The sequence below is a fragment of the Trachypithecus francoisi genome, unplaced genomic scaffold, assembly GCF_009764315.1.
Source record: "Trachypithecus francoisi isolate TF-2019V2 unplaced genomic scaffold, Tfra_2.0 Lachesis_group16, whole genome shotgun sequence".
NCBI lineage: Eukaryota > Metazoa > Chordata > Mammalia > Primates > Cercopithecidae > Trachypithecus > Trachypithecus francoisi.
In genome coordinates this window covers 48,512,902-48,535,111 of record NW_022681461.1, presented here as the reverse complement: position 1 = coordinate 48,535,111, position 22,210 = coordinate 48,512,902, and the positions used below count along the sequence as shown (strand labels likewise).

The 22,210-nt window shown below is 38.0% G+C and overlaps 1 protein-coding gene across 2 annotated transcripts in view; it reads right to left on the bottom strand.

Annotated features, from left to right (window-relative positions):
- ADAMTSL1 (ADAMTS like 1) overlaps positions 1-22,210 on the bottom strand; it is a 979,130-nt gene that overhangs the window by 415,719 nt on the left and 541,201 nt on the right. Inside the window, exon 1 of one of the 2 annotated variants that reach the window (XM_033237423.1) lies at positions 13,441-13,927. The exons of the other annotated variant lie outside the window; for it this stretch is intronic. Coding sequence (XP_033093314.1) covers positions 13,441-13,503 — 63 coding nt within the window. The 5' untranslated portion in view covers positions 13,504-13,927. Of the gene's footprint in view, positions 1-13,440; positions 13,928-22,210 lie in introns of those variants that run through there. 2 annotated transcript variants of the gene reach the window in all.

Here is a 22,210-nt window from a genome sequence, read left to right as displayed (position 1 = left end):
CTTTTTCCCTTTTGCTAAGTCTAAAGACATTTTCATGCTGTTTGCAGTCAATTTCAGGGAAGGAGGAAGGAAAGTAAAAGTGGTAATTGTCCAAAATTAGAATGAAAGTCAGAAGGACCATGTGATTTAAAACATAAATAGCTATTTGATGCTGTTCCAAAGCAAATCTACTTTATGAGGTGAGGCCAGGCTATAATCAATTTTGTACTAATGCTGTATAAAGAGCTACATGCACAGTGGAGACTATTTATTTGTAATTAGGAAAAGAAATTCTATACATGAGATTCCAATGCCTGATTAAAAATCTGATGCCTTAGCAATCTGATTAATAAAGAAACAATATAAAGAATTTATGTGACATTTGACTGACTTTAATATAACTTAGGAGTTATTTTTTCAAATTATGGTTTTCAGTATAAAATGATAAATTGAGGAATTTCAAATATGGCCTGATTATTTTCTGAAGACCACAATTAATATTTAATCAGGGCAGATACATTTAGACCCTTAATGCTACATCTTTTACCAGCATCTTTAGCTGTTTTCAAAGGGAACTTCACATGTGGAGCCCATATTAGACAATGTGAAAAGCTGCAAGAATTAGGGCAAAGAGATTTGCTAGCATCCCATGGAAAGATTCGCAATTGTGACATGAATCTAAGGAGTGGAGTAGGACACTGTTTGCTGAGAAAACAGATAAAGATCACACATGGGAAACTACTATAGTCTCAGACAACAATAATCACTCGAAGGTATAAAAATGACTCCCTGTTATGGGCTCTGTGTTACACGAGGGAGGTAAACTTTTCAAAAGCACAGGATTTCCATCCCCACTCCGCTTTTTTTTTTTGAGACAAGGTCTCACTTTGTCACCCAGGCTGGAGTGTAGTGACACGATCTTGGCTCACTGCAGCCTCCATCTCTCCAGCTCAAGCAATCCTCCCACCTCAGCCTCCTGAGTAGCTGGGACTACAGGCATGCACTACCATGCCTGGCTAATTTTTGCATTTTTTGTAGAGGTGGGGTTTTGCCATGTTGCCCAGGCTGGTCTTGAACTCCTGGGCTCAAGTGATCCTCCTGCCTTGGCCTCCCAAAGTGCTGAGACTACAGGTGTGAGCCACCATGCTGGCCAGGCCAGGATTGCCCTTTTGAAATAGCCTCTATTTATTTTCAAAAGTTTGCTTAGAGCGAATAAAGGGTTAAGTCACAACAGTTTGGCAGTCTCTTCAGAAAACTTGGGCCTCAATTCACACCTTGCTGAGTGACAGAAAGTTCTTAACTTTTGAAGATACAGATACAATTGTTGCAACTGAAGACCTTCAATAATTTGGGAAAAATAATCCCTAACTGTAGGTCAAAAATTTTAACTGGGAGGCCTTGAATAAATTTACTAACTCTTTCACACTTTCATTCAGCAAACATTTGTTGAGCACCGACTCAGTTCCAGGCCCCGGTTCTATGCTAAACAGTGGGATCTAAAGAACCCTAGCACCCAGCTGACACTTTATAAGAGCCTCTGAGGACTCAAGATGTACAGCAAAGGGAGCCCACACGAGGTTTTTGCTACCAGGAACTATGTAGCCTTGCAGCTGGACGTTTAGGCCTCTTTGTCATCACTACTGTTGCTGCTGTTGCTACTGTCTTCGTGGCCTCTCACCAGGAGAGGTGTAATAATCTTATAACTTTTGGCTCCCCTTCTCCAGGCCTTTCCACTCTATGTGGCCATCACAGCTGTCTTTCTAAAACAAAAACTTGGGTCAGAGCTTCTGGGGGTGGCCTGCAACACCCTGCATGATCTGGCTGTGCTCCAGCTATAGGGATTCACTTACTGTTCCTTGAACTTCTCTTCCCTTTCCTTCTTCTGGGCCTTTGCCCATACAGGTCCCTCTGCTGGGAATGCCCCCTTTTCCCTCTCTTATCTGCCTGATGAACTTCCATTGAGTTATTCTCTGCTAGGACAGTGCCTGGGACACGTCAGACAGAAAAATGCCAGCATCTTTCCCATTCTTTGTCATCTTCTTTGTGCTACTACAGAACTTCATATCCTCTGCTCAGCCTCAGTCTATTTTTTTTTTTTTAAACTTTGTTTGGTGCCTGTGAGCTTCCTGGGGAGTAAGACTCTGTCTTGTTCATCTTTGTGTTTCAAGGAAAGTGACGGGCAGAGAGCAGACCAATCCATGACAAAGTTTGTGTTGACACATATAATAAAGAGAATAAGGACATTGGTTAGTTTTCCATAAAGCTAAATGTGTTTAGTTATTTTTTTCTTCTGAAATCATGTACCTGGGACTTTTGGCTTTTTCAAATGACCTTTAATTTCTTGTACTGGTAAAAGAAAATGGGAGAGTTGAGACATGAATGAACTCTGCCTCGGTTCAAATCTGTACCCTTCCCCGACTGACTGAGAGATCTTAAGCATGTTATATAACCTCTCTGTGCCTGAGTTTCCTTGTCAAGATGGAAAATTGTCATGACTCCGTCCATAGGGTTCTTATGGGAATTAGATAATTTAATGCAGTGTCTATAAAGTGCTTCTTACATTGAAGCAAGTACTCTCTTTAGTATGAACTAATGTTATTTCACTGATGAAACTATGGTGATAGAAATTTATTTTATTAGCATCCTTAGTTAACAATACAAAAAAATTAGAAATTTTGTCTCTATTTTCCATAACTCCTACCTACCTGCCAACCAGCCTTATTTTTCTTCTGAAATTTTAATAGTCTATGAAATCCAAAAGTCTGAGAATCACTGCTGTAAATCATCTAGAACTCTCAATTGGGCAAAACCCACTGATCGAGTTTCTTAAAATCAAGATCCTGGAGTTTGCAGCCAAAACAGTCCTGCTTAATAAGAGTCCCAGCACCAGCAAACTGAAGTTAGCCAACCCTTTGTGGGAAAACCTACTGTCATTAGCCTCCTCTAGGCAGCTGACTGGCCTTTTATTTGCCTGAAAGAGGGCTGGTTTAAAGGTTTTACTATTTTAGCATAGCTCTAGATTGAAAAGACAGGTGTTTATGTATCAAATAAACACAGAGACAAAGTAATACACTCATTAAGCTTAGGTTTCAGTATTCCTAAAAAAGAGGATTTCAGGAAAAAAAGGCAAAAGTCAAAGAAATGACCTTAATATACATCTGTAGAGATTTAGAGTTTTTCTAACACATTCTTTCTTGAATCCCTATAAATAATGAATTAATGTGTCTATTTCTTTAGGCAGAAACCCCCTTACATCAGCAATAGTTAAATATACAGTTTAAAGAAAATAATATCATGACAGCAACATAAAACCGATGGAAAGTACTAGCCAATTCATTCCTGTCTTCCTCACCCCTGTCCCAAATCCTTACTGATATTCTATGTAGAGGGACTCATCTTTAGGACCATGTCTGTTTCGTTCAACACAGCATAGCAAGTACCTAGCACAGTGCCTGATACATAGCAGGCTCTCAATGAAGATGCTATTTTGCACTGAAGGAGGAAAGAAAGCTAGCACTTCTTGGAGACCTGCTACATGCAAGATCCCATATGAAGTTATTTTCACACATACATCACCAAATTATCCACATTTTTCATTAATAGGGAAACAAGATAAATGAGGCTTATTGGTATGACACAACTCTGGGAAACATTTTAGTTTACACAACTTTACAGATTTTAGTTCTCTGTTCTTGCCAGGTCACCCTGATATTTATAAGCCAACAATGATCTTTGAGTTTTAACTCAAGATTGTTTTGCAGCAGCTTCACTCGATCCTCGGTTTCTTCTGCATGTGACATTTCAACATTTGAATCCCTCTCTACCAAAGCCAGCATGATGGCTGTTATTGAAAGGTCCTTAAGGGGCCACACAGTATAATACAGGAGAATGAACTCAACAGAAGGAGAACAGACTCAAAGGAAACAGCACAAGATTCCAGTATCTGGATCCTATGTACTAGGTGCTCCTGATAAATATGACTCGAATCTCTTTACAGACATGTATATTTTAAATTAAATTATCTGCAAAATGAAAGGGCTGGAATAGGCAACTAATTCATTTATTCAAACAACAAACTTACATCGAACACTTTCTATATCAAACTCTTTGTCTGGTGCTAGAAATACAAAGATATTCAGGACAAAATAAAACAAAATTCCTGCCTTCAAAGAGATCCCAGTCAACTGAGGTCACATTCTGCATGCATCAAAGATTCCCTTTAATTCTGAAATGCTATGAATCTAAGGGCTGGGAATTTAAATGCCAGTTAACTTCATAACAGTAATTTGAAAACATGTTTGTTATCTCAGACCAGCTACAGGCCCCAAATAAGAATTAAAAGTGTGTGGTGTATTAGGAAAATTAAATTAGATCTCAGTGACAAATAGTTATAACAACTAGAATAAAAGAACCGGCTAGTTCTGAAAACATTCCCTTCAAATCTCACTTAAGAACACCTGAACAGTAGGAGTTCTTACTGTTTCCATTACTCTTTTTCATTCCTGGTTCTATTGATGAAGTACAATATTCTAACAATACTCTTACAGACTTCAAATGGTGACTGAGATGACAGCCAGCAAAGGAGGCTGAGAAATCAGACACCCTACCATACCTTACTATGGGAACAAAGTGAGGTATATTTATTTTATTAGACAGTTTGAATTTATTATAGGTTGCTCACAATTTCCTGTCTCATTTCTTTAGTGCTCTTGGAATTTATGTCAGGATGTCTTAGGTTATCACACTCTTTTCATCCCAACATTTATGCCAACAAACTGAATTGACTTAGAGAAAGTCCCTGGACAAAAATTGAAGGGGAAAATACCCAAAGCTTTAGCTGGAGAATGGCAGAAGCTTTGGAAAAAAATCTGAAAAAGCAATGAAGATGAAAATGGAAACTCCGTGAAAATTAATGTAGTGTAGAACTGGCAAACATACCACTTATTTCTTTAAACAAATAGAAGAAAGAACCCGCTTATGAGGTGCACCCAAATAATTCACAGGTGGTGAAACTATTAGAGTCCAGCAATTTCTTGCCTCAGAAGTGGAATAAATCTCCTGTATTATAAATGGCATATGCTCATGCACGTGATTTTTCTGCTATTCCCTTTCTTTCAACTATCCTCCTTTTGATGCACAAGGCCATTTTGGTCTTATTGTAATTAATTTATTTTAATAAGAACTTTAGGTATAATTCTAATGAGGATGGGAGATGCCACCTCGTAGAGTAATTGTACTGACAGAAATGTAATTCCAAATGGAATATATTTGTTTTTTGCATGGATTTTGGTTGTTGCAAAGAAAGCACAATGTAGTAGAAACTATGTACAGATTGTAATCTGGTAGCAGATTCCCCAGTGATAGTGGGGACTCTCCATTTATTATTCATTCACCCACATTTATTGAGATCAAATTACCAGGCAGATGAAAACTGTCTAGATTTTGGTCACACATAATGATAATCCTTGCAAAGATAACAATTTATCTTGAGAATAGTTTTTCCCTAAAGAATATTAACTAAAAAATTGTTCCAATATGTTCTGTTGCACAAACTGAGATTATGAACTCTACAAAAAGTAAAAATAATTTTTCATGTTCAGGGTCAAATAGTGACTGATAATTTGAAAATAACACATTCATAATCTATGGAAAGCCATAATTTACATTTACACAGGGATAAAAGGGTTAAACAAACAGCATCTAAGCAAGTGCAGAGAGTTATTTACAAGATGAATCAGCTTGTGGGGAAATTAAAAATAATAATGTCCATCATAAAACTTGCCTACAGAAGAGCTGTGTTTTGAAAAATTAAAAAAAAAACAACTCTTGACAACAAAATGTCCAACACACTACCAAGTTCTTCACTGTAGAGATTCTGTCTTAATCTCTCATGGAGACTTTGTCTGTCTCCATGGAAGCCTGGCTCTACCCACTGGTAGACAGTTGGTGACAGAGAAATGATTTTCACATGAATGAGAGTAATCACCTGAATTGTTACAGTACTTGGGAGTTTCCAGAACACCTCGACATCTATTGGTGCCTTTGCCTGTTGCAGCATCCTGGAGAGCTGGGTGCAATGGGCAGTAGAGCATGGATGAACGGACAGAAGCTGAAGGGAATTATGTGACTGGGCCACGGTCATGGAACTGGAATCAGTGCTGCTGCCCAGGTGGTTCCATTCTAAAACCACTGTGTTTTTGTTTGTTTGTTTTGGAGATGGAGTTTTGCTCTTGTCACCAGGCTGGAGTACAATGACTTGATCTCAGCTCACTGCAACCTCCACCTCCTGGGTTAAAGCAATTCCGTCTCAGCCTCCCAAGTAGCCAGGATTACAGGTGCCTGCCACCACGCCCAGCTAATTTTTGTATTTTTAGTAGAGACGGGGTTTCACCATGTTGGCCAGGCTGGTCTCGAACTCCTGACCTCAAGTGATCCACCCTCCTCGGCCTCCTAGAGTGCTGGGATTACAGATGTGAGCCACCGCACCCAGCCTAAAATCACTGTTCTTTCACGGCACTCAAATACCTCCAAGAAAAATGTGTTAAAGATTGTTTGAAACTAGGGATATTTCAAGAAGTGCGGTTTGCTTTGTATACCACTGTACAAAACATTTGTTTTCTTTGCCTTTGGGAGTCTGTTCCCCTCTCTGTGAATTGTTCACTCTGATTTTCTCACATTCTGCCCTTGGAGCAGTTTCAGTGTTGCACCCTGGTTTCAGCTTCTCAGAGTCTTTTTCTGTTATATTTGCCTTCCCCTTGGATCTGTGTGCTTCTGTGTCCTTGGCCTCGCTGTTTGATCCCACTCTGTCCCAGGAGATTCTAACTGTTTCACCACAGCCTTGCCTCTTTGGTTTTCTTTCCTCATTTTCTACCACTCCCTCATCCACTTCCAGATTCTATGTTTTAAAAGTGGACCCATTTTCCTATATTCCCTGTAGTACCGACACATACCCCCAACTACTTATCACACTTTAGGTATGCAGTCAATTGCAAACCACAAAGATCAAACCACCATTAGGATGATGTGGCATCTTGTTAGTTCTCTTTTCCCATATAATAAATGGAAAATGGTATTAGTACTTACTTATGAGTAAGTACTGGCATGCATAGCATCCAAATTTGAAGCATATGTAATTTCTTAAAAGTTTTCAGTATAACAAACAACACCTTTCCCCAAATTTCAGGGTTTTCACAAAACAAAGTTTATTTCTTGCTTATGGTTAAATGAATGTTCACAGTGTAAGTCTGTGAGAGTGACACTGAGGGGCTGTGCTCCATGTAGTCATTCAGGGACGTAGACTTCCATTTGGTGGCTTTGCCATTCCTTAGAGTCATGAAGTTTTTTCTAGTGGATTCTCTGCATCCAGCAGGCAGGTAAAGAGAGTGTTTGATGCTTGGAGGATCACATAGAGCTGAGGGATCAGGCCTACAAGTGCCGTATAGTACTTCTAGCTGTTTTTCACTGATGAGAACTCAATTACATAGCACCATCCAATCCCAGGGAAGGGAAGGCTGGCAAATACAGTTTATCACTACACTCAGTGGTAAGAAGAAATAGGTTTTAGTGAATCCACAGCATCATCTCTGCTAACATGAGAATCTATTATAAGTACTTTCAAGTTTTATAAAACTGTGACTAATGTAAATATCATTTTCTTCCTGAGGACAAGTTTTGAAAAAGGAAAAATACTTGAGAACTAAATGGATAAAAAATATAAGAAACATCCAAAATGATTCATTCTAATTAACAAGAGCAAAAGGGGTTGTTGTTTAATTGTTGTTCAGTGTGTGGCTATGTATATTTAAGAGACAGAGAAAGGAATACGGAATATATTCCTCTTTTGCATTTATTAGGGTTGTTGACTTGGTCTTACTAAAACCAGAAATAGTGAAATGCCTCACATGTAAAATGAATGCTTACATTTTTCCTTCCTACTTGTACTTTTCCTTGTTTTCACCTTTTCTTGCCAAGTCATTCTTATTTTTCCATTTATTTATTCATTCACCCACATTTATTGAGATCAAATTACCAGGCATTCTGAAAGAGGCAGGAGGAACAAGTCACTCCTTCTGCTGTCCCCCACAGCTTTGTGGGACACACAGAAGTATAAGATAAGTAGGAGACGGGCAGTGGCACAGATAAATGCAAAGTAGCCCAAGAACTATAAAAATTACATATACAATATTTGAGCGATTACAATGAATTATTTATGCCTTCTGACAAGCAATTACTAAGTGCTGACTATACACATAGCTATATGTGGGTAGAATTTGGGATGAGGCTATCTGAACACAGAAATTATGGTATTTCTCCTAATAAAGGTTACAATTACTTCATGAGATAGAGTATATTTCTGTAATCAAAATAAAGAATGCCTGTGAATACAGCAAAACATTTCAATGGATTTATAAACACTGAGTTTCTTGGGAAAGACAACAAACGAAAAGCCCAAGGTCACTGTTGGCTGCAGATTATGACCATTGGGTATCTTCTTGACGTGGCCAGAAAACTTTTAACTAAATGCCCTCCACGCTGGGTCCTCCAGTTAACAGAGTCCCTGAGAGGCAAAACAGAACAGTTAAGCTTTATTCAATGTAGGTTTTAATCTTGAAGTTCGGGAATTGGGGAGATTTAGTCATTTATTTTTGAGCTCATGGAAAGAAGGGGTTGATAGCAACAGCTTACCCCAGTTAGCAGGCAGGCTCCCCACACAGCTGTGCTGGCCTATTTCAATTAGGATCCTTTAGGACTTACATCACCTCTGGTATGCCAGTCCTAAGCTGCTCATGAGCCAGTACTGCCAATCAAGCCAAAATTCAACCACATGGTATGGTTTTTATGATGTAGACAGAAAATGACATGCACTTGTCTCAAAAGTTTGAAGCCAGCTCTCTAAAAGAAGAAAATTAGTAACAATGACAAGACTGTAAAACTTGATTGAGACACATTTTCCTGTGACTATCGCAACACACTTAACCAATAGGTTATTCATGGTGATTCAAGGAATGCCCTCACTCAAGAAAAGGCTCCAGTCCTTATGCTATGAAGAGGTCATTTCTGGGTCACTCTACTCATGAGACCACAGAAACAGTAGAATATGCTTACTGAGAGGAGGGCACAATTAAACTTATATAGCTGTACCTGAGAGTGTGTCATTCCTGGAAACTGAAAGATACATGCATTAAAAGCAGAGCTGCCACTTGACCAAAGAAACAGAACTACACATATGAATTTAGGAATCACTGAAAATATGAAGAATTAAAGAACCCTTTGATAGTCTCTGTAAGTCATTTTTTCTTTTCATTTAGTTCACAAACTATCTACACGGCACTCTACTAGGTCCTTTGGGAAAAGCAGAAATTCATAGGACACTGTATTTTTCCTGGAAGAGTTTAAAATTATTTTCTGAGTAAGCCATAATAAAGGGGAGAACCAAAACACCCAGACCATGTCTCATGCTAATATAATCCCCAAACAAAATACAGCCCAAATAAACTAAGTTTTAAAAAAATGAGTAGCTTGTATAGGGTTAACCACACTTAACTGATAAAAATGGCAAACCCTAACTGTAATTTTGTTAGTAGGATATAAGAATAAACTTTGTACACCTCCTAAGTTTGAGTAATAGCCTACTCCATGGTGTGCTAGAAGACTGCTTTCCAAATTATACATACATAATAGTAAAGGGCACCAACATGTATTAAAACATACAAACGCACAAACACATACATGCATTTATTAATTCATTCTCTTTGTCTCTCAAAAGACTTCAATATCCATATACATTTTCAAGGAAAAAGGTTCCTGGTATAACAAAATTCTTCTGTAGTTCACTAGTGACCACTATTGGACACTCTTCCCTCAACTTAAATGAAGCAACATAAATGGTGTATGTGAAAATAATAATGGGGGCCAGAAAGTGGTCCTGAACACACTGAAACACTAAAAACAGGAGCCTGAGAAAACAAAAATGTAGCTGACCATATCTAGATAAGAAACTTCACAAAAACTAGAAGAAAGTGATTTTTAAATTTTAAATGCTTCATAGTGTCCTTTAGATCTATGTGAAAAGTCTTCAAGCTTGATTTAAGGACAATCTAGGCTTGAGAATAAGAAATCTGTGTGGAGTGAACAATTATAGAAAGGTGCTTGTACATGCACATGAACACACACAGACATACAAGCTGCTGGAACAGGCTGTGTTCTCCTGTAAATAAGGGACTTAACATTCATTCCACAAGCTAATGGTACTTCTCCCCATCCAAGATAGATCCACTTAGATAATAGTGGGAGAGAGTGCCAGAGGGACTGAAGGGAATGGGCTATTGTGTTTGACTAGTTGCCATGTATAAATTAGTGCAGAGAAGAAAAAGAAATTCAACAGAAAAACACATGTACTTTATTATAATTCCTAGTGTTACTCTTGCAACTCTCACAATAGCAGGCGAAAGAGCTTAAAACCACTTAAAAGAAACAAAAGGCAAATGCAAATTTGATTAAACACCTTTCTGACAAGAAGTGATTTGACTTCAAGTGTAGATGGACACATATGTCAATGGCCAGTCATGGTTTTTGCCACATTCTTTTTGAGCTAAACAAATTGGGACAAAGGAGAGAGAATAAAAACGAGAGAGCAGGATGGGAGGATTGGAAAAATGGCATTATGTAGTTTAATTTCACCCGAATAGCAAATGAAATCTCTTGATCAGTATGACTTGTCCTATTGTGTCCAGAATATAAGAGAAATCTATGATATATGTTCTTTGCATGAAAATATGGGTGGTAACCTAAAATAGATTCAAGACACAGGAAGCCCATTCTCTCAGAAGTAAGTTCCAAGGGGAAAGAATTTTGACAGAATGGAGGCCGAACAACCTCCAATATTTGTACACACTCAAGAACCTAGTCATGATACAGATGATTCAGCTGTCAATGAAATGAAGGATATTTTGATAAGGTAGAAACTGGGTTTGCCACTAAACGGACAGGATTTTTTCCAATTAAGTTACAGAGACCTTTAGAAATTGCCCAAAGTAAGTCCAAAAACAGACAGAATCCTTGCAATGTGTAAATGAAAAAAACAAAAACAAAAACAAAAAACTATAGGAAAAACAAACCCCTCAATTCAATTTCTCTATTAAGCTTGAAGGCTGAGTTGATGATGCTACACTTGTAGTTCTAAATCAAGTACAGAACAGGCTAAGGGTCACAGTCTCTTAAGTCAATAATTAAATTTAATTTTAAAGGGGGCAGTTAATGAGCAAGTCTAACAAGCACTCATGATATTATACATATCTTTAATGATCAAGATGATGCAAAAAGCCCAAATATCTCCAACAAAGGGCACAGACTAACCTGCACCACTGTTTTCATTGTTGCTAAATATTTACAACCACCATACGAAGCAAATATGCTCTATTCTCTCCATTATTTGACCTTTGGGTTCAAATACAAGCTTATTTCATTACCTGAAAAATGGGTTTAAAAATGTCTTATTTGTATGATTATTGTAAGGATTCATTGTAATGATTTTCAAACAACTAGCCATATTCATACAGAAAATACATGACAGCAATTACTAATGTTGTTATTGCTTTGCAAAGGGATGTATGTAAACACCAGTCAGTTCTTTCTTTTGTAGCATAACTCTCAGATTTCCATTTCATTTAAATGCAGGGGTAAAACAAACCTAGGTTTGTTTTAATTTTATCTTTATAATAGAATAATTGTAATTTAAACATGATATGTTTTAAGTCCTTCTGAAATAAGCATACATACCTTTTCATTCCACGTAAGTCAAATTATATGCTCAAATATATATATGAATATTCAAGATATCAGAGAGGGATATAATGCATTTACCAAATGGATAGCAAAACAATCTATTCCTGAATGGGAACGTTTTATTAAAGTATAATGAGATCATGCTTCCATATGAAAACATCAAAAAAAGTAATGTGTACTGGTAATTTGCTTTATGATGCAATATAATGGGAAAATAACACACACTTAAAAAAATCACAAAGAAGGAAAGATGAGACAAACTAATGGTGTATACAAGTAACACATCCCATATGGAAAAAATGAGACACCTTTCATAAATCGCTTGCTCCACAAGTCATAAAGCATACCTAAACATTCTGTTCTTTATATTTTTCAGAACAGCTAAAACTTACAGTTCATTCATGCTTAAAACATAGTTTGCCTTTAAATTTCTATGAAAAATATATTAAAAATATATTTCTGTATTTATAGCACCTGCAATGCAGCATTATAATTTCTTAGCTACAAAGATGCAAATCATTAAGAAGTGGGAATGTATAAAATATTTAATCTCTGTCTGATTAGTCTGTTTGATGAATCTCCTGGACTTTTTCAATTTGTACCAAATGGCTGGCTTCCCTACTTCAAAATTATAGGGCAGATTAGATGTGTCAGAATCTAATCAGAACAAAACATTCCTTCCCCATCAAGGAATCAATGCAACCTATTCATTTGCTACATTTTTACCTTGTTCTCTTCTTTCCTTGTTACCTTCTGAGGAAGTTCTGGCATGTTATAAATGTGACAGGAAAAACTACAATCACATTTGTTTGGATCAGTGTGTGCAAATTTTGGAATCAAACCTTCAGATGAGATTTACTAAGCTGCCTGCCCAGAACACTCTGGTTTAAAAAAATGTGCATTGCTATTAATATTTTGAGTGTAGATTTATTTTGGACAGTAAATGTTCATTTTCTGCCCATAAAACCAAGTATGAGTCACAACGGAACATTCACTTTGAGTCAAAAATGCAATGTGTACTGATGTTCAAGAGCAGAGCACCTTATCACTATGACTGTGGCAATCAGCCGTACTAAAAGTCATCATTCTTTTTTCTCCTTTAAAAGTAAATTAGAGATCAAAGACCATAATCCTCAATTCATAAATCCTAGCATTAACTTCTATCCATAAATGACTTGCAGTAATTATGAGCTATAATCTGGGTTGCCTGCAAAGAGCCTCTCATTCCCCTGTTTACCTGGCTCCTTAGTACATATGCATAGACGGAAAATAATTCATTAAAGGCAGTACTGGCAAGCCCGGCAAAGCCTATCCTTCAAAAAGTTCGGAACACCACAGTGAGTGAGTTTGATTTCAGGATGTCTGTTATCCAAATTCCGAGCATACACACCACCATGTATACAGTCCTCAGCTCCTACACTCCATGCAGTATGTCCCAAAGTTCATGTCTCAGTATCAGTACTACGATATAGCAGTAACTAATTCCAGAAAGTCCTGCAGACTTTATCTTGCTTGGGAAGTTGGGGTTCAAAGTTCTGGAAGGATTTTTCTCTCTTTGTAATCGTGTACATTATTTCACCTGGAGCTTTAAGATAAAGACACACACACACACACACACACCCACCAGCACCCAGACTCAATGGCAATAGCAATGTATTGAAATGAAAAGGCATTTACCAGGAGCAGGAAAGCCAGAAAGAGGAGCAGTGTGCCAGGAGTTGCCCGACGGCAGCATTCCATGCTTGGATCCTTGCCGGAATCCGAATCGGACACTGAATAAGCTGCTAAGTGCTCCTCTGCCTGCTGTCACATCCAGTACTGGTGCTGACACTCCAGTCCTGCCTATCAGCTTCCATCAGCCCCGCTCACATTTCCTGACCGAGGGGTGGGTGGGTGGATGGGTGGGGGGTAAGCTGAATGGAATCTCTCTCGGAGCAGGCAGCCAGCCAATCAGGCTCCTGCTAATCAGACATGCTGAATAACAAAGCCAGGAGGACAGAGAAAGTGTAACAGTGCGAGCAAAAAAGGGGGAAAAGGACGAAAAAGAAAGGCGAGCGAGCAGCAGAGCAAGAAGGGAAATGCAAAAGATGCAGAATTGCAAAAGATGAAGTCAAGCACTGTGCTTCCCACGGACCTGGTTGGTTCTTTGTGAGATACATTTCTATTTGCCATTTGCCTGTGCCGATGTCTGTTGCTTTGTAAAGTACAGTAGCTCCCTGTGACTGTGTATTGTTCCATTCAGGAGAGAAACTTAATCCCTGTCAATATATAACATATGCCATAAAGGGAAAGAACCATAGACAAAAACCGACTTAATGTGCCCTGTAAATGTGTTCTGTACAACTGTTTTATTTCGCCTCCATAAAGTTCCTCTTTACTTTCTCTCTTGACTTGGAAAATAAACACTATACATTTTCTGAAGGTTCCTCACTAAGCCTAAACAGTGGCATAAGTTATTTTGTGTTATTAAGGACTTAATTTGGGGAAAAAAAAAGAAAAAAAAAACAACCCACAAAGCAAGTTGCTTCTTTGTAAAGTGACAATTTAAGGCATTTAAGATTTGCTAATTGTAAAGGCACAATTAGAAATTTAGATCCCCTAGTTTAAAAAGAAGCCCTCAACAAAGACTCCAGGATGAGTGGGGTTGAAATTTGGGGTTGAGGAGCAGCCTGGTTTTGATGCACTGCCAACTCTCAACTATCTGCTTTAGCCACGGGAGAGAAAGAAAGGATGAATTAAATCCTCAGTTAATCCCCAAACCTTCTTTTAACCAAGTTTCAGCTTCCTCTGCACCTCACCCACATCCTTTGTCAGAGCTGCTATAATGCAGAAAAGGGTGAACTGAGTTTTACCTCATTTTTCCGTCCACTATTGCAAGAGGGTTGGACGAGATGACCTTGGAGGCCAGTCCAACCCTGAAGGAAGTGCTAATGAGCAGTGAAATGACGACAAGGCCAGCAACAGCAACGAGAAGGTCAGGAAGCTTCTGAAGCTGCTTAATCCACCAGCAAGGGAGATTTGACTCTACCAGAGGAAGGTTTTATTACAGTTTTAGAAAAGTGTCAAGTGTCAAACAAGGATGTATTTCCCCTTATCTGCAAAGGAAATCATTGAGTTTTGAAAGAATAAAAGAGCAGCCTTGGCCTTACATTGCCATATGTGTGTCACCAGGACATTTTCCCTTTACAGATCTCCTGATAGCCCAGAAATATATATGGTGGACGCACAAGACATTTAGAATTAACGTTCTTTCCTTTCATTATTAAAAAATACTGAGAAGAGATATGAAACACACAAATATGGGAAACCTGATCAAGCCATAACGGGCATGTGAATATAGGCAGGTCTGCCTATATACATACCTGCTGTGTTGCTTTTCAAAAAGGTGAAGAAAAGCAGGTTGTTCAACTTTAGGTTACCTACTTCATATGGTATATCAATTAAAGAGAGAGAAACTTTAAAAATCCTATTTTCAAGCTGTTAGAAAAGTCAAGGTCATATGAAGATTCACCTTTGTTCTCAATACTAAGTATGTGGACCTAGAAAAATGGATAGTACAAATCCATAACAAAGAGAGCCTATTCTCGAAATATGCTTTTCCCTTTTAGAAAGATTTGTTTTACAAATCTCTCAAAAACTGGCTAATGCTCATAAGCTAAAGTGTATTCACAAGTAGATATAAAAATGCTTAACTTTGTTTTTCCACTATTGTTTTTATCTGAAATCTTCATCACATTAAAGAAAGGTGATTGATTGAAATAAACTTTCATTCATAAAGCTATGTTATATGTGTCTTTCTGTTACACACCAGAGCTTTCTGCTAAAGGGTTTATTTTTTTCCCTCCTATCAGAGTCATTAACTGAAGAGTTTCAACTAGTTCTATTAATGGAACATTTTAACTAATACCACCTTCTCCCTCTTCACACATAAACCCGGCTCATTAAGCAGATGCAAAGGGAAGAACAGGTAACGGGAGAAAGAAAAGTAGCAACAATGCTAACGACAAGATACTATTTGTAGAGGAATACAAAAACAATCGGCATGGTCAGAAAATAACTGGCAACCACTTGTATGCTAGTCTAGATTCCTTTCTGCTTTGCAAGTAAATACTGCCTTGGTATTTTGAGTCAGAAATTTCTGCCTTGGAGTTTTGATGGGCATGCTAATGTACAGCAAGATGGTCACCTCAATGAAGTCAACGAATAATACACTATTTTAAAGTCCAGGCCTCAATCACCTATTCAATGCCTGGAGGATGCCCACCACGTTGTCTCATGCTTCTGATTCCTCACAGCATTGTCTCCTCTTGGGAATACCCAGAGAAACTAGGAAAAGCAATTGCACATCCAGAGCTACACAGTGCAGGGGAAATTACAAATTTACGATAACTTCAGAAAAGGAAGAACAAAATCAAATTGGGTTAAGGTGATTGGGGAAAGTTTTGGTAATGAACTCATTTTGATAATGGCCAAAATTTACATGCCATCTTTATGGTTTACAATATAAGTTTACAGTTTTGATCTCATTTGACCTTTGTGACTACTTTTTGAAATTAAGCAATCACCCCATTTTATGTATGTGGAAACTGAGGCTCAGAGAATTTAAGTGACTTGACTGAAGATTTGCTGGCTAGAACTGGCCATTGAGCCACGGTTTACCAAATCGAAATCCACCCTCATCTCATATTCACATATATGCATTTATATCTATATATGATGTATACACACACATATATTCACATGTTGGCAGTGATGTGGTTGAAGGGGGATGTTTATAGGAAAAGGAAAGTAGGCTACCAGGGTTTACTATGGGTATATGTTACCTGATGATGGAAAGTATCTTATTTTAGCCTCCAGCTTCCATGTCTCTTGACTTTCTCATGTCTAAAACTTTTTCAGCACCTAGGAAAAATACCATAAAACTTTAGGTAATCTAGATCCATATTAATGGCAGCCAGGGAAAGGCCCCCTATGGCATCTGAGCAGGGCGTTGGCCAAATTCCTTTTTTCCTCTTCAGGTATCTAAATTAAAGCCGTCTGCAAGTGTGTGAGCAGCAGCACCAGCAGAAGCCACGGCAGCCGAGTAATACTGGTTACTGGCTCCATGCACAACATATTAGGTGAAATGAAAGCAGAATCAAGAGAGAGTGTCAGGGCTGTCTGAAGCATCATTCCAAATGGTATGGATTTAACAATACTTAATTTAAAAAACACCAGCTTGGACAGAAGCAAGCTGTTAACATTCAGTGTGCTTTATGGGAGGAAAGAGTGAGCTAAACTTTCGGTATTTCTCTCCCTGGGGAGAATTCGTTACAAGCCTTGCTCTGGAGCCACCTGTCTCTTTCTTCAGGTTGAGCCTCTTTGCTTAGCCTGTCAGCTGCAGAAACCAGTGTTATAGGGGACACAGGGTCTCCTGGAAAGAACTCAGGGCTGGGAGGATTTCAAGAGCTGGGCAGAGCCTAATCTCCCCTCTTTAAGGAGGTCGTTACGGCAGCCTCTAAGCCTTGTTTTCCTCACAGGGATGCAGTGAAGTTTGATTTCCCTGGCTAATTCTGAAAAATAAAGTAAGGGTGACTAAGATAAAAGTATAGGAAGCAGACTGCTATTCTCAGGGGCAGAACTGGAATTTGAGCATTACTCCACAACTTGCCAACTCACCTAGTATCTATTTAACACTAAAACCATTAGAGCATTCATTACAGTTTTCAAATCACTTTTCACACATGATCTAATGTGACATGAACAGAAAGTCTAGGAGTCAGAGAGTGATTATTATCCCCAATTTGCAGATGAGGAAACCAGTCCTGCTACATAGAAAATGGGTTCATCAAAGTTATTAGCAGGCAGGAAATTTGGGGCTCTATCAAAGGCTGTTTGACTTTCCCCAGGACTACCATCTGAGACACTGACAGATGAAAATAGACAATAATAGACACACACTGAGAGTCTCCCACGTGTAGGCACTTTTCTAAGTATTTTATATATATTATTTCATGTAAGCCTTATAATAACTCTATAGGGTAGGTACATTTATTAACCTCACATAGATGTTTTTAATGATGGATTAGCAGTCAACTTCATCCCAACCAGTGCCTGAAGTCCAGAAACATTTTCTAGACTCCCTTGCAGCTAGGGTACTGGATGGAATTGAGAACTGGCCACTCTGAAGTACTACAAAAATTTGGAAGGAGGAAGTGAGGCAGAAACTACTACGCTTTGCTCTCTCTGCTTGTAAAAATGGCTACAAAGCAATGATGTTTTCCTTGTAACCATGCGAACCAGTTGCTATTTTTGCAGGTGTCAAGAGGCAGGCATGGGACATGCATTTATTAGCTGGATCAGGGAAGGTGGGCATGGCCCTTGCAGCACTTGCTATTTCATATTCAGCTTTTCCATTCAGCAGATGACTTCCCGGCTGTGGAAGAGGCAGCAACTCCCATGGTAATGTGTTTCTGTAAAGTAGCACTGGAATCTTCAGAAAGCTCAAATTAGAGTCTTTTTCTTTGGTAACTTAAATGTTATGTTTTACTTAATATCCTGTAACACATTACTTTCTGCTTAAAATAGCAAGAATAAATTCTGTTCCTTGCAACAGAATCCCAACTGATATATTGCCTTTAACAGAAAACACTGAGGCATAGAGAATTAAAGTACTTGCCCAAATCATATCTCCAAAGAGGGAAAAGGCCAAGATCTAAACCCAAGCAATCTGTATTCATAACCACTAAGCTATACTGATTCTTTGTAAAGCAAAGGGCCATGAGAATTCAGAGAAGGGAGATGTCAGCACATATTTAAGGACTCAGTGAGGAGTTTGGTAGAGGAAAATGGAAACTGAAAAAGGCTTTGAGATGTACACAGACTTTTAGGTAATTAAAAGAAACTAAGGAAAGGCTTTACAGCTGTGGAGAACAGAGCACACAGAGAGAACATAGAAAAAGGTAAGACTCTTGTTTTACTCAATCTGATTCACTATTGCAGGTTGTGTAATGGGCAAAAATTATGATTTTAGATTCTTTGTCCCATGGTCTTCCTCTCTTTCCCTGCAAAGCATCCAGCATGGCATGTGTTACGTGACAAACTCAACAATTGTAAAATTTGATCTGATTCATCTCCAACTGACAGAAGCCCCAAGGGCCTGAGCTTACAGTTCTTCCTACAAGACTTAATTCAGGGCTTCTCATACTGTAGGTGCTTGGTTAAAATCTGTGACCCCAGTCAGTGGAAGAAAGGAATTCTGGAGGCTGTTTGGTACCATGGAAAGAACTCAAGTTTTTAGAGCCAGACAGTTTAAATCCTAGCTGTTGCATTTATTACTCGAAGGGCTTTAAGGAAATAAATTGCTGAAACTTTCTAAGCTTAGGGTGTTTTTGTTTGTTTGCTTGCTTGTTCTGTTTTAGGCTTTTGGACAATGAGAGTTTCGTTCACCACCACCAGGCAGTTGTGGGCAGTAGAGTGAGAGGTTTGTAAAGTGTCTAGCTCAGAGCCTGATAGAAGCAGGAGATAATAAATTAGTACCATTCTAGGTGGTGGATATAGAAGTAGCCACTGAACATGTCTCTCAATTTTTCCGCATTTGAAAGATCTAATGAAACTCTGGGAAAAATATTATCATAATGTAGATTCAAATTCAAAGATACTTGCCCCCAAAACAAAACAAAACAAAACAAAACAGAACTTGTAGTAGAGCACTGAACTGAACCAGGAGGATAGACTTGTTCAGCACCCTTAAACCTGCTGTCCTTGTTCTTTTTTCTACATTGCTGAAATTATGGCACAGATCTCAGAGGTTTTTTAATTTATGTTTATGATACTTTAAGTTCTAGGGTACATGTGCACAACGTACAGGTTTGTTACATATGTATACATGTGCCATGTTGGTGTGCTGCACCCAAGAGGTTTGTTATTGAATTAGATTCAACAAACACTTACCGAGCACCTACTGTATGCAATGCACAATGCTACAGAGAATCCTGGCAATAAACTCTCTTTTGTAGTCTTTTTGACATAGAGAAACTTATCATTTTAATTGTTAAGGTTTGAATTATGGTTGCAATATTCATATAGTAAACCCAAGTGTAATACATAAATCCAAGGCCCCTGATTCCTAGTTCAGTTCTATTTCCATGACATCATCCTCCACAGATAAAACAATTATACCAGAGCCAGACAATAAGGTGAAGAGCTGTTAACAGATTTATAGACAATATACAGAGAGTGGGATTGAAATACAAAAGCCAAATTCCTCAGCTTGGCATTCAAGGACCTCCCTGATCTGCTTCCAGTCCCAGGATAATAGAAAGCCATGTTCCAACTCGATTGAAATACTACCCAACTACTCCAAGTCTTTTGACTACTGTGTATTTGTTCATCCCGTCCCTTCTGCCTGGAAGGTCCCTCCTTCTATCCCTGCCTTGCTAAAATTTATATTTTTTACTCTTGAAGATATAGCTCTAATGTCAGCTCCTCCACAAAGCCTTCTCCTAACTGTGATTTTTTAAAACCTTTTCCTTTTGCTCATTTATTTGCTGGAATATTAATAATATTTTCAATATATTTGAATACATTGTTTATATATCATAGATATGAGTCCTCCTTTTATTGGAAAAAAATCTTCCCCACTGTCTTATTATTAATATTATTAGTTTTACTACTTTTTTATTGTATAGAAATTTTAAACCTGTCAAAGAGTTACTGATCATTTTCATTTCTGATTTCTTCCATTGCTTCAAGCTTTAAGAGTTATTTTTCTCTGTGGTGGCAAATGTTTTTCTATTTTTTAATTTGACATTTTAATATTTAATTGTTTAACCAATCGAAATAGCAAATAATAATAGTTCCTTTTTGTGTACCCCTGCACAACGGGTCTCATATATCTATAGGTACTTTTCACTTGCCACCCTGTTTATAAGTAGAGCCTGTCACTCTCCTTCAACTAGACTGTAAATCCTGTGAAAGCAAATATCAAGATTACAAACTCTTGTATTCACAGAACAGACCACAGTACCCTTTACATAACTGCCATTAGATAAATGTTTGTTAAATTAACATGTGAGTTATTAACATATGAGATAGTCACAGAGATGACAGTAGAGAAAAAGAAAAGCAAATAGGAGAATTACAAAAGAAAAGATGGTTTCTGAAAACCGAGGAAAATGTAGACAAAAATGAAAGGAAATTTGAATTTCAGAAAAGCAATTAAACCATGGAAAATCAGAGTACTCTTCCCCTAAAATGTAACAGATCACTGTGTGGTCTTCAATTTTATTCCTGTTCTATGTTGCTTATATTTGCTAACATGAGCTAGATTAATAGTTTCTCTGTTAAAAAAAATTATCTCATATCATAATTATATATACTGTCACAAAGAAATACCAAAATCCTTCAAACAAATACAAAAAAAGAACCTATAACTAAAGTTAATTTGTAGTATAGTGCATTTAAAAACATTTATTTTAAATAACTGACAAATAAAATTGCATATATTTATGGTGTACAACATTATGTTTTGAACGCTGTGGAATGGCTAAATTAACCTACTTAACTTATGCATGACTTCACATACTTAAGATTTTTTTGTGGTTTATTTTTAAAGTTTCCAGAAAGGACACGGAATTTGTGGGTAAAACTGGATATTTTATCTTTCCTACTTGAAACTATGGTGGGCCTTTCTTTTGAAAAGACTTTCATGAAGGAATTTGGAACTTGTTGAGTATGGCAAGAAGGAAATAAAATATAAGATAACAGCATGGAGAACTGAATACAAGCCAACAACAATAAAACGATTACCATATATGCAGGTGTCCTGAGGGAAAAATATGGCGTGCAACTGAGAGAAACATAGGTTCAAAAAAATCCAGCATTTTATCTCTTTTTACAAGTGCAATTTCCTAGAAGTTAAAATCCCAAACGTTTTCCCAGCACAGAAACTGGCAGTTATGGAAAGCACAGGGTCCCAAGGATAAAGGGGAAAAACTTCCTCCTTAAACACCCATCTGCATTTTAAAAGGACAAAAAGTTCTTTTAAATAAGATATCTGAAGCCCGGCACAGTGGCTCACTCCTGTAATCCCAGCACTTTGGCAGGCCAAGGTGAGCAGATCACCTGAGGTCAGAAGTTCGAGACCCACTTGGCCAACATGGTGAAACTCTATCTCTACTAAAAAAACAAAATTAGCTGGGCATGGCAGCGCACGCCTATAATCCCAGCTACTCCGGAGGCTGAGGCAGGAGAATTGCTTGAACCCAGGAGGCGGAGGTTGCAGTGAGCTGAGATCGCGCCAGTACACTCCAGCCTGGGTGAGAGAGCAACTCCATCTCAAAAACAAAACAAAACAAAAAGATACTTCTGGCAGAAATATTAGCCATCTCTCCATAGCTATTCTTTTTCTGCTTTGGTACAAACATACATGGCCACCCAGAACAGAAACATTTCTTTTTTTTTTTTT